General features: G+C 34.6%; 3 protein-coding genes across 3 annotated transcripts; 2 read left to right on the forward strand and 1 right to left on the reverse strand.

Moving 5' to 3' along the window:
* Positions 1–39: 39 nt before the first annotated feature.
* LOC113498846 (geminin) lies at positions 40–2,095 on the forward strand. Its single transcript, XM_026878991.1, has 5 exons — positions 40–223; positions 333–454; positions 544–681; positions 1,059–1,185; positions 1,617–2,095. The coding sequence occupies exons 1-5, from the start codon at positions 206–208 to the stop codon at positions 1,734–1,736; spliced, it is 525 nt and encodes a 174-aa protein (XP_026734792.1). The 5' UTR covers positions 40–205; the 3' UTR covers positions 1,737–2,095.
* Positions 2,096–2,485: 390 nt separating this feature from the next.
* Positions 2,486–4,164, reverse strand: LOC113498845. Its single transcript, XM_026878989.1, has 4 exons — positions 3,948–4,164; positions 3,580–3,865; positions 2,969–3,496; positions 2,486–2,872 (listed from the first exon to the last, which is right to left on the reverse strand). Coding segments are annotated over exons 1-4 (1,119 nt in total). The 5' UTR covers positions 3,950–4,164; the 3' UTR covers positions 2,486–2,569.
* Positions 4,165–4,809: 645 nt separating this feature from the next.
* On the forward strand, positions 4,810–9,044 carry LOC113498571 (probable ATP-dependent DNA helicase HFM1). Its single transcript, XM_026878623.1, has 9 exons — positions 4,810–4,870; positions 4,979–5,169; positions 5,304–5,384; positions 5,704–5,829; positions 6,326–6,455; positions 6,773–6,944; positions 7,428–7,603; positions 7,938–8,088; positions 8,423–9,044. Exons 1-9 carry the CDS (start codon positions 4,857–4,859, stop codon positions 8,570–8,572), a joined length of 1,191 nt encoding a protein of 396 aa, XP_026734424.1. The 5' UTR covers positions 4,810–4,856; the 3' UTR covers positions 8,573–9,044.
* Positions 9,045–11,278: the final 2,234 nt, after the last annotated feature.

The following is an 11,278-nucleotide window of genomic DNA, read 5'->3' on the forward strand; positions in this document are numbered from 1 at the left end:
TTGCAAAAAAAACTATTTTACCGGTTGGCGGGAAATCGAGGCAAGTTGTTCTTGTCGCTGTCAAAGTAACTGTCAATCGTCGTGCTGTGTGAACTTTCAAGCAAGTTTGGTGGTTGTTTGTACCTACCGAAGCTAAGTTTGTTTATTGTTATCAATCAAAAGTTTCCATTTATTTTGAACGTCGACAACTCAAATCAACGGCAACATGAGTTCGGAGCTTCAGGTAAAATATAGAAGCGTCCTGGGTCCCTTTCGTTTGATAGCCTCTTTACCGGTTCACGTAATTACTACCTACTCGTTCTTGTTTTCATTTTTACTTTTCCCTGTTGTAGGAAACCACAAGAGTTACGAGAAAATCTCTCAAAACGCTTCAACATACGGCCTCGGATAGAGAAAATTTAGTGGGTAGGCCATCAAAAAGTTTGAAGCATCAACTCAGCCAGGAGTCACCCATGTTTGTATTTATATCAGTTTAATTAAAACACTGTAGGTATAAGTTACATTAAAAACATGTTAAATTGAACGTATTGCTTGTTGTTTTAGTGATATTGAGGTTAAAAGGAAGAATTTGTCAACCAAAGAAACTCAAGCCAATCTTGATGGAAAGGTCACGGTTGAAGATCTTACTAATCCAGAGGGAGCATCGGAAAAGTATTGGGAAATCTTAGCTGGGAAACGCCAGTAAGTATAGATCAATTAACATTTTTCTGCAGATATAATGTGTTAAAGTAACCGTCTGGTGTTTGCTATTTGACTCTTAGTGCAAAAGGGTATTTTTGTAAAGCAAAGAATGAGTCCAGTATAGATATCATTCTAAAATAAGTATCCAACAACTGATTTTGCTATTTTAAATCAATAGTCAATAAAATTTACAAAGATATAAGGCATCGTAGATGATGTCATAATGTGGAAGTGTGACACAGTATTATCACTTTCACTGAATCAACTTGTGCATATAATAGAAAATGTATGTAATACTTTTTGGAAGTCAATCTGATTAGCTAATCAGATATTTTTCTTCCTGTAGTTAGTTTCATTCCTTGTATTTCTAATTCCAGGGTTGCTTTACAAGATGCTCTTGAAGAAAACGAAAAGCTCCGCAAAATTATTGAAGATCTCAAAGAAGAAAATGTTCTGTTCAAACAGATGTTGGATGAAGCAAACAGTTTTGTTGAAGTTATTAAGGCAAGTATTATAAAAAACAAGTCAAAAACACCTGCACTTACTATGTCATTGAGTTTCACACTCAATGATATGATAATATGAGAAATATTACCAATACTTCAGATGGCAGCAATGTTGAAAGACGGTATAAAATTGTAGAATTCAAAACTCAACCAGTAGTTAGTACAGTTTAGGACCAAATAAACACTTCATACTCTATTAACTACTTGTCTGTTGCCTTACTCTGTGCTTTTGAACTATAATTCAGTAATGAAAGTTATTAAAATTAATACTGCTCCATGTGTACTGAGTGGGTTGTCTTATTGATAACATGGCAAGATAATCAACTCAATCCACTGCCACAGCAGGATATTGGCCTTCTCATTAATAGTGATTCCTGATAAAATATCTCTTAAAAATTGTTTATTGTAAATTATCTATGTGTGTTACAGGAGGAGCTTGCAAATAGCAGCAACAATGACACTGGTATAGATGTGAATGATGTCAGCACTGCAGATGAAACAACTGATGAAGTCACTGAAAACAATACCGAGACTGAAAAGCAAGACTAAGTTATATTATAGTGTTGGGTCAGTCACATTATTACTATGCACTTTCTGACCTTACATTATAAATTTATGTGGATCATCCTTAAGTATAAAAAAACATTTCATTACAATGGCCAAGTGCTGGCCCAAAAAACTTAAGTCCTAGTAGAAACTACTTTAGATATAATTTTTAGAGTTATGTGAGATTCAAACTCATACCAAATGCTTTTCTTACCTCTTATGATTAACTTGTAGGTATATGTGGCTTCATTTTGGCCACCACCTAATGTGAACAGTTTAAGATTGTAAGCTTACAAATGTTCAAGGATAAGGTAGCTTTGTTTGATGTAGAGTATTCCCCCAAAGTTAGCTATTTTTTTTTTGTGTCTGCACACCTTACTTGTTGTGCAATTAAAAACAAGCTTTCATTATTAATAATGCTAATATATTTGATAAATACATATTTTTCTTTATAAATAAATGATAAAATATCTTTTTTTTTCAATGGTTTAAATAACTCCATTCTTTGTAATATTGTTCTGTTTTTGATAATAAGACATTTGATATCTTCATTTAATTACAATACCTGATCAAATTTCTTTTTATTTACTTTTCTATTTTATTTATTGTGAGTCAATACTTTCTTCAGGAAAATATTGATTTAATTTAGTACAACTACAAGCATTACTTATGTGAATGAAGTTTATTATTTTTTGTACCTTTTGCCTCTCTTTAATTATTTTCATATATTAAGAATTAATAAAAGGTTTGAATTAATTTAAAATGCAATTTATTTACACCAATGATGTCAGGTACATACTCTTATGATAAAAAAAATAACATGATATGTTTTCATACTAGGCATTGGTCTTCAAAAAGGCCTTGAATTGTTCATCAAAATTAGTTTCATAAGTCCATGGCATCAAGTCTGGATAGAGTACTATGCGACGAAACAAATCAACATTGGAATTTTGTGGTAAAACACTTCTTACTTTTTTGTTGAGACATCCAGTAGCATAAATATAGTGATTGACTATCAAATTATAAATAAAATTTGCATATTTATGGTCTAAGTTGTCAGAAGTGTTGGGAACAGTAGGATTATGTGACTTGATTTCATCTAAATATCCTGTAGTTATTATTGGTATGATAATATCAGCCTGTAACAAACATATTTATTATAAATACAGATACAAATTAATTAGTCAAATAGCTGTTGACAATGAACATAAATATTCCAAACTCAAGAAACTTACACTTTCAAAGTATTCTCGGATATACTTTTCAGGGTTCTGATATAATTCATCCTTTTTGTTATTCAAAGTTATAACTTTAACATTAGGGACATCCACCCAATTCTCAACATACTCTTGTATATTTATTGCAGTTGGTATTCCATCATATGTGTAAGTCAAGAATAGAACTGGGCTATCCTTTTCTATAGACTCATGGGTAGTTGCAGACGGTTGTAATGATGGTTGTTTTGGCTTATTAGGACCTTTATCTTTGACTATATTTTTATTCAAAGCTGCGGGCAAGTCATTGGGCAGATTCTTCAGACTCACTATGCCCCTTTGTTCAGAACTCTTGCTTTGATAACCACTGTCATCTTTATTAAAATACTGAGTTATTTTACACAGTGGCTCTTCTATTGATTTCAGTATGTCATACCGATTCAGTTTAATGAAGACATCAACTATTTTGTCTATTGTAGCATTATCATTTTGTCTGAATACTTTTAATACCATGTCAACTGGGTCATCTTTTACTGAGTGCATTATGTACTGAAACAAAACATTGGTTTTAGAAACTATTAAAAATGTTATGAAATCCATGCAAAGGAGTAAACAATCATAAAGTGACTTACATCTAAATCATCTTGTGTGATACCCAAAGAACTGCCTAAATCTCGCCATCCGTTTGGAGTTCCACCTACTTTTTTGATCAAGTTTTTCCACAGTAAATAACATGCTGCACCCATTTCAGATTTTGGGTGTCTATAATATACCAAATCCGTGTGTAGGAATCTCACTTTCTTGCTTAAATCATTTAATGCTTTTATTTCATTTGCTCTTTCTTGAAGAACCATTTGTTCCAAAGCTAGAGTATCTATGCTAATCGTGTCAGCATCTTCATAATCCTTTAAAATGTCCCTGTAAATAATAACACGGATAAAGACCATTTCTGTGAATTGATAAACAGCTGATGTACACGCAAACCATATCAAACCCTTACATTTTTGCTATATTCTTATTTTTATCGTTTACACTAAAGAACCGTTCAGTACACTACAATTTTCAGCTATCGCATTGTTAAGACAAACAACAGTTATTTGTGAAATCCCCAGAAGTGTAATCAAACACCTGACAATCACGTCATGCGCAAGATTCTTTCGATGACTGAATTTTTACTTTGATTTTCCTTGTTTTCGTAAAACTGTTTTGACAGTTTATAGTATGTTGTCAACACGAAATGCCAATAACAGATGATTGTGTGAAAAAAAGAAATTATATTTTGTTATAACATTAAATTCTTAAGATTCACGCTAGTGAAATATAAATAAAATTTCATTTATTTAAATCAAACCAAGTACTAAACTACATTAGTTGTTACTGGAGTGTACATCTACACTATTAGTTTCATTGCAAAAAAAGTAGGAATGACGCAGTCAAGTTAGTAATTTCATGTATTCCTCCCGTCGAGACGAAAAGGCTTAATACGCAATAATGACCCTACAAGATGCATAAAAAACAACCGTATTATGCAATATTTTTATTACATAGTGCAGACGGCATTATTTCTGTTGTCTGACGATCGCACAACGACACAGACACCATTTGCAATCCAAAGTTTCTGCCGATCATTTAAGGCCTGTACTTAGTAAAATCATTCAATCTAAATGATCAATAAAATTTATTATAAGGTTTGGGATTTGCAATGATCTTGTTATATTTCAAATAGATAAGTAAATGCTGTGCGTTACTCAAAAGACTCATACTTAAACACTCGATAAAAAAATATAACTTTTATAAAGGTTTTATTTATGCTCTGTGGTAGAACACTTTTGGCGGGATAGCAAAACTTAAATAAAATTAGCAGAAGTCGAAAACAGTAATTTAAACTAAGAATTATTTAACTAAGCTCATGAATCCTAATCTGTAAGTATCTGTTTCTTCACAACAGTTTTACCCATTAATACTTATCACGCTGGTTATTATCTTCGGGTTCGTTTTTTATGTTTATACCTACCTATATGGTTATTTCAGAGCGACTTTCACAGATGTTCTCGGCGATGAAATATGCAACTCCCAACCTTTATCCCTTCCATCATCAGGGGAAAGGTCTGAGTGTTTGCCTGTAAGAGAAACGAGAACATCTCCAACGAGACCTAGAGTTATTATACGGCCACCTAAAGGTACCGGACAACGGGGTCCACTGCGAAGTGTCGAGGAAATAGGTAGATATTGTTCAAAATCATTGAATTGTTCTCTTTTCTTATTCATCTACTAAAAAAATATATGTGTTATCTCTCCTTACAATTTACTAAGACTTTTGTATTGTATTGTTCATGCCAAGAATGTTATATTACAGATCCGAAATATCGCGATGTATTCACGTATAAATATTTCAATTTAGTCCAATCAAGTGTTATTGAAGATGCTATTTATTCAGGTCTGTATGGATAAAACTCTCGAGTTTTCTTTAATCTAAGCAAGTGGGTACTTAAGTAGTTATTTTTCTATTGGCAATATTAACACAATTATGCATACCTTACCTTTGTTTCATTTTATCATCTTCTATCGGTGACTATTTGGTGAGTGGATATCCTTAACTACAAGAAAGCACCGATTTCTTTATACCAAGATTAATCTTTGTATTAAGCTCGAGTTGGAATGGTGAGACGTAGGGATAGCGCAGCTTCAGTAATGGGATTTCGTTTTTACCCTTAGGGTACTATGTTGTTAATTTATAATGTTCCACAAATTTGTAGATAAATCTATTGTCGTATGTGCACCAACCGGATCGGGAAAAACAGTGGTTTTCGAAATGGCGATAGTGCAACTTCTAATGGAGCTGGAAGAAAGACAATGCGATGAGGATTTCAAAATCATTTATAGTAAGTATTTTCTCAAGATTGCAAGAAAATATAGGCTCTAAAAATTATTTCAGTCATGAAGCCTAAAATATTTTATCAGTTGATACTAAGATTTTTCTGATTTTCTTTTTATCGAACCAAATTTCCCAGTGCTGGGCAAAGGTCTCCTTCTATCCTAACCAAACTGTTCCACAATTGGAGTTGAGTCGAAGTTGTTTCGAAGTGCCTACTAGAATTGAACTAGCACGATAATTCAAGCCAAGAAAGAGAACATTGCTTTTACTTTCAACGATATTTCTCTTAAATCTCTTTTTAAATCTATACCTACATAAAACTATTGATTTCCCACTGTTGGGAAAAGGCCAATTCCTGTATAGGTGTGATTATAGATATTCACAACGATAGGTAACTGCGGATTATATTTCAGAAAACAAAATTTTGAGTTTAGGTTTCCTCACGATGTTTTCCTTCACCCTTTATCAATAGTTTCTGTAGATAATATATAATTTCCTTATAGTGGCCCCCGTGAAAGCTCTATGTACGGAAAGGTTAACGGAATGGTATCCGAAGTTCACTAAACTAGGATTGCTATGTATCGAAGTGACCGGCGATACTGATGTTGATTTCACGCAGTTGAAGCCGTACAAGTAAGATTGTTTATTATTCTGTTCTTAATTAATCAACTACGTAGGTCCTTTAAATCAATTCGGGATTTTTTATCGGCTTTAAGTCTGAAATAAAAACCCATATTGTACGTTCATCATACTTATAAAACAACCTACTCTACTATCAGCAAATTCGGCTACCACACGGTCTTTTATTTTTAATGAAGACTACATCGGTTTCGTTGATAAAATGTAAATCATGTTTTACCCGATAGCTAGATTGTTTAGAAGTAGTGTTTTTACTGGAACTACAATAATAGTCCTAATTTCAATTAAATATAACAACAAAAACTCTCAAGGATCATAATTACTACTCCTGAGAAATGGGACATGTTGACTCGTCGTTGGCGCGACCACAGAAGTCTTGTTGAAGTCATCAAGTTGTTCCTTATCGATGAAGTACATATCCTGAACGATGAGCTCCGAGGACCCGTGCTGGAAGCCGTTGTAAGCAGAATGAAGACTATTGAGGTATTTGTGTTTAGGGAACGTTTTTTTTGTTATATTTTATTTTATAACGTCCACTGTAGGGCAAAGGCCTCCTTTATAATTTGCGTCTGGCCATGTACCTATGTCGCTTATACAATAACTCGTGGGCCAAAATGTGTGGGTTCCGTCCAACATAAGGCCTCAGTATGGACGACTCCAAATGATACGGCTCAATTAAATAGATGCATAAATGAATGCAATGAACTGAATGCAAACCTACCTCAATAAACGGATAGAAGTAATTGGGAACGAATAGGAATTTTAAATAAAATAATGCTAACTGATAACTATCTTCTGATGCAACTAAGACAACCAAGTGCTTTCCCAGCTTCTTCTTTGGCTAGAGTCGCAGGATTGTTAACGCAAACTTTTGTAAAAAGCAAAACATGATCAAATGTAATTTTCCATAAAACATATTTCGTTCGACAACACTATCCTCGATAACTCATCTGAAACTATTTTCAGAGCTCAGCTCAATCAGTTCACCGTATAGAACAGTTACAAAAGGAACTCAAAGGTGAAGTGGTCTCCAACAAGTCTGCACCAAGAATAAGGTTTGTTGCAGTGTCCGCTACTGTCAGCAACCCTGAAGATGTCGCTAGCTGGCTCGGTTCTAGTGATAAACCCGCTGTGTTTCATAAGTAAGTAGAAAAATAAGAAGAAAAAAAAGTTAAAAACTATAAAATTGTAGGAGATGGTAGTGGGTACGCCTCTAACAAGCTACCTCTCTTTAACGGGTTCACTTCGTCTTAAAATTATATTATTTTGGTGTGGAAGAGGTACTTTACTGTGTGTATTAATTACGGTGTAATGTGTAATGTTTCCACAATCTTTTTAATGTCTATAAAAATAGTCTAAACTCTAAACAATCATTTTCTTACTAACTTTGACCCTATCAGACAATAAATACAGTACGAATGTACAAAGATTTTTAGATACTCCTAAATATACTCAACAACTCACCCTTCATTTAAGATTCGGTGATGAGTGTCGTCCTGTAAAGTTGAAGCGCATAGTAGAAGGCTACCCGTGCCCGGAAGGTTCAAGCATATTTAAGTTTGACATCATACTCAACTACAAGCTATGGCCTGTTATACAGAAGTACCATTCTGGAAAACCTACGCTGGTAAGCTTATCACAAACACAAAGTTACACTGAATGTTTGTTATACGGTTACGAACCTTAAATTTTAGGCAGTCTTCAGGTAAGTGGAGTTATTCCCAAACATGTATTATTTTGTAAAACATTTGCAATAGATCTTATCCCATTGCACGAAGCACGAGAGAAAAATTCAAAGCTTTTAGACATTCACGTCAAAATACTCAGTGTAAAATATAGAGTCACAGAAGTCCTAAAATTGTTCGGCGACTTGTTTCCTTGAAAACTTTTAAGGTATTGTCTTTTATCTTTAATAATCTAAAAGTATATTGAGTCATATTTATGCATTGTTTATATTCTAGATATTCTGCAACACTCGTAAAAGTGTGATACTGACGGCGGAGACTTTGTCTCGAGAGCTAACAATTAGTTTCAACGAGGAGCAGAGAGCCAAACTGACTGCATTAGCGTCTAGTATTAAGAACAAGAAATTACAGGTAACACTGTTTTAAAAACTGCAACGAGAGGTATTCTTTATGACTTTTCTTTGATTTTCCTCCAATTTATAATTCGTTCCTTTATCCAAAGTTCAAACTCATATAAAGCCAAAAACTACAAGCTTTTCTTCTTCGATTTTGCATCCCCCCAGTGATAATAAGATTAGCAAATTAGCATGCAGTCCGTCCAAATTCACTTAATCCCGCAACATCAGTAAACATTCCAAAGCACGCATTTCAGATGAAACATCTAACCTCGCCTCTAACGCTATGTATATCAGCATTATAGCCTTTGTCCAACTGTGTTGGAGTCGAATTCCAATCAAAGCGGATGCATCAACACAAACACTGGTACTTAACCTGTGTTTTACAGTCTCTATCTGACATCCTCAATCCAGTTACCCGAGCTACACGATATCCTTTAGTAAGACATGCTGCCAGAATTTCTAGCTAATGAACACAATTGCAACTGTCAAAGATGTGTAAATAGCTGTAGAACCCAAAATGAACGTGCCTTCTGAAACGGAGGAACAGAGGAACTCCTTATGACTTAGATGGTCCACGCCCGTATCAAGTGCAGTTTAACCCGTGATCGACTTGTGCAGTTGTAATTTAGCCACTGTAACTTAAATACTTTTTTAATACGCTTTGTTCTCCAGGCGTTAGTTATGAGTGGTGTTGGATGTCACCACGCTGGGTTGTTGTATGAAGAACGGCAGAACATAGAGTTTGCCTTCAGGAACAGGGACTTGCCGATACTGATAACTACCACTACTTTAGGTAAGAAATGTTATGGTTTTAAAATAATAAAATGAACTAAATTTAGACAAAGACAAACCTTAAGACCCTCCCTCTATGCCTATCTTAAGTATAAAAATCTTAAAGATAATAAATAACCTAATACAACCTTGGGTACTAATAATTCTCATTAATAGACTTTATATTAAGTTACTTTTCAGTTTTCCAGTCCCGCAAATGACAGTGCAGGATTCGCCACTAGTGACTGTTGATAAGTTATTAACTTCAGTATTAATTATGTAATACTTTTCAGCAATGGGCGTCAACCTTCCTGCCCATCTAGTCATCGTCAAAAATACTCAACAATACGTCAACGGTGCTTATCAGGTAACTCATTACCAATATTTAATTCGACACCGGTCATATTTTTTAATACTGTGTCTGTTCCTGGAACTGCACAATTGGGAATAAAATAAGTCGATTAGCGCCCAAAATAGACAGAAATTCAAAAATTTCATGAAATGATTACCTATTGCTTTCTACAAAAACTTCTGAGAAAGAAAAAAAAAATGGAGAAAGTTGTACATTGCCAGCCAAAAGACTTGAAAAGGGTTCGTTGAGTTTCGAGTAAGAGTGATGTTTCTAATTTTGGGCCTTTTCCTGGTCAGATCAGAAAAAGAAAACGTCCCTACGAAAGAAAGTGGCAGTGTAATAATTACTAGTCCCTAACCCTAAAAAAGTATATATTATATATTTCTTATCCTATTCCAGTAATACTAGTAACCTATAGCATTGTTCCAGGAGTACAGTATAAGCACAGTGCTACAGATGGTGGGCCGCGCCGGCCGACCGCAGTTCGACACTGAAGCGACCGCGGTCATCATGACACGGCTCGTCGACAAGGCCAGTCTATTTTAATATCACGTAACTTATACGGGAAGTATTGTGTAATTCAAGTAAGGCTGTGTTTGCACCTGATATAGAGTGAGGTAACTGTAGTATATTCAAGGCATTTATTTAAATTAGGCTGTTATGTAGCACTTTCAATTGCCCACCCTTCAACGCTTCACTCACTCACTCGCTCACACGTTCCACCAGTAATTTGACTCTTCGTTGTTCCGGTACCGTGCTAAATAAATAAGGTCGAGGTACCACAGTAAGTGAGAGAAAAATGGCATGAATAGTTAAAAACTGCGGTTTAAAAGGAGGCTAATAATTTATTTTGGGCCGGTATTATGTGTAAGGTTACACTTACTGATAGATGAACAGAACAAAACAACAAGCAGTCCAGAACATCATTTTTGTTTTCTTCTTCATCGTTTCAGCTTCCTTATGCATTTCTGATATCTCTTCTACCGATACTCGATATGCAGGTTTCTTCAGAATAAACATTGGCTTTCTCCACTTCAGATCTTCATGACGACTCTTTTTCTCTTCATTTTCAGAGGAAATGGCACATCATCTCACATTTTCATTCCTAGAGACATCTCTTTTTTAGTTAGGAAACGTAAATGGTCTTTCGCATCTTCGTACTATTTTACTCTTTTTACTATTTCAAAGTCGCAGCCTCAGAGGCTCTTAACCTAAGTCTATGATAGATGACTATATTTTACATATCGTGACGGCTCCGTGGCTCGGACACGATAACCCGTCATGGTCAGCACTCTCGGGAATATTTATAAGTCTTCAGTGAAGATGCACATGATCATTTATCACGAAGACTTGCTAGGACCCGATATTTGTTATTATTGCGGTATAAATATTATAAAAGAAAATGCAATGAGCAAACTAATTCAATTGTTTCGTTATAATAAGTAACTTCAAGCACTGCCAAAAAAGTGCTTTCATTTACTTTTGGCTGAAAAAAAGAAAAGCCTGAATTACTTCATAAGGTCATATGGAATTAAGTAGGTGATTACGACTCCGCACAGATTGGTAGTCTGTGTCCAAGTAAATCCAAAATGGGGTAATCTTAGAACTTTT

The sequence above is a fragment of the Trichoplusia ni genome, chromosome 11 (genome assembly GCF_003590095.1).
Source record: "Trichoplusia ni isolate ovarian cell line Hi5 chromosome 11, tn1, whole genome shotgun sequence".
In the NCBI taxonomy this organism is placed as follows: domain Eukaryota; kingdom Metazoa; phylum Arthropoda; class Insecta; order Lepidoptera; family Noctuidae; genus Trichoplusia; species Trichoplusia ni.

Bases quoted from the DNA above. Each gene is read 5' to 3' on its own strand.
- LOC113498846 (XM_026878991.1), top strand. The intron at 682-1,058 runs GTAAGTATAGAT...TTCTAATTCCAG, and splicing joins ATCTTAGCTGGGAAACGCCA to GGTTGCTTTACAAGATGCTC. The intron at 1,186-1,616 runs GCAAGTATTATA...TGTGTGTTACAG, and splicing joins GTTTTGTTGAAGTTATTAAG to GAGGAGCTTGCAAATAGCAG.
- LOC113498845 (XM_026878989.1), bottom strand. The intron at 3,497-3,579 runs GTAAGTCACTTT...GTTTTGTTTCAG, and splicing joins TCACACAAGATGATTTAGAT to TACATAATGCACTCAGTAAA. The intron at 2,873-2,968 runs GTAAGTTTCTTG...TGTTTGTTACAG, and splicing joins TCCGAGAATACTTTGAAAGT to GCTGATATTATCATACCAAT.
- LOC113498571 (XM_026878623.1), top strand. The intron at 5,830-6,325 runs GTAAGTATTTTC...ATTTCCTTATAG, and splicing joins GGATTTCAAAATCATTTATA to TGGCCCCCGTGAAAGCTCTA. The intron at 8,089-8,422 runs GTAAGCTTATCA...TTTATATTCTAG, and splicing joins ATTCTGGAAAACCTACGCTG to ATATTCTGCAACACTCGTAA.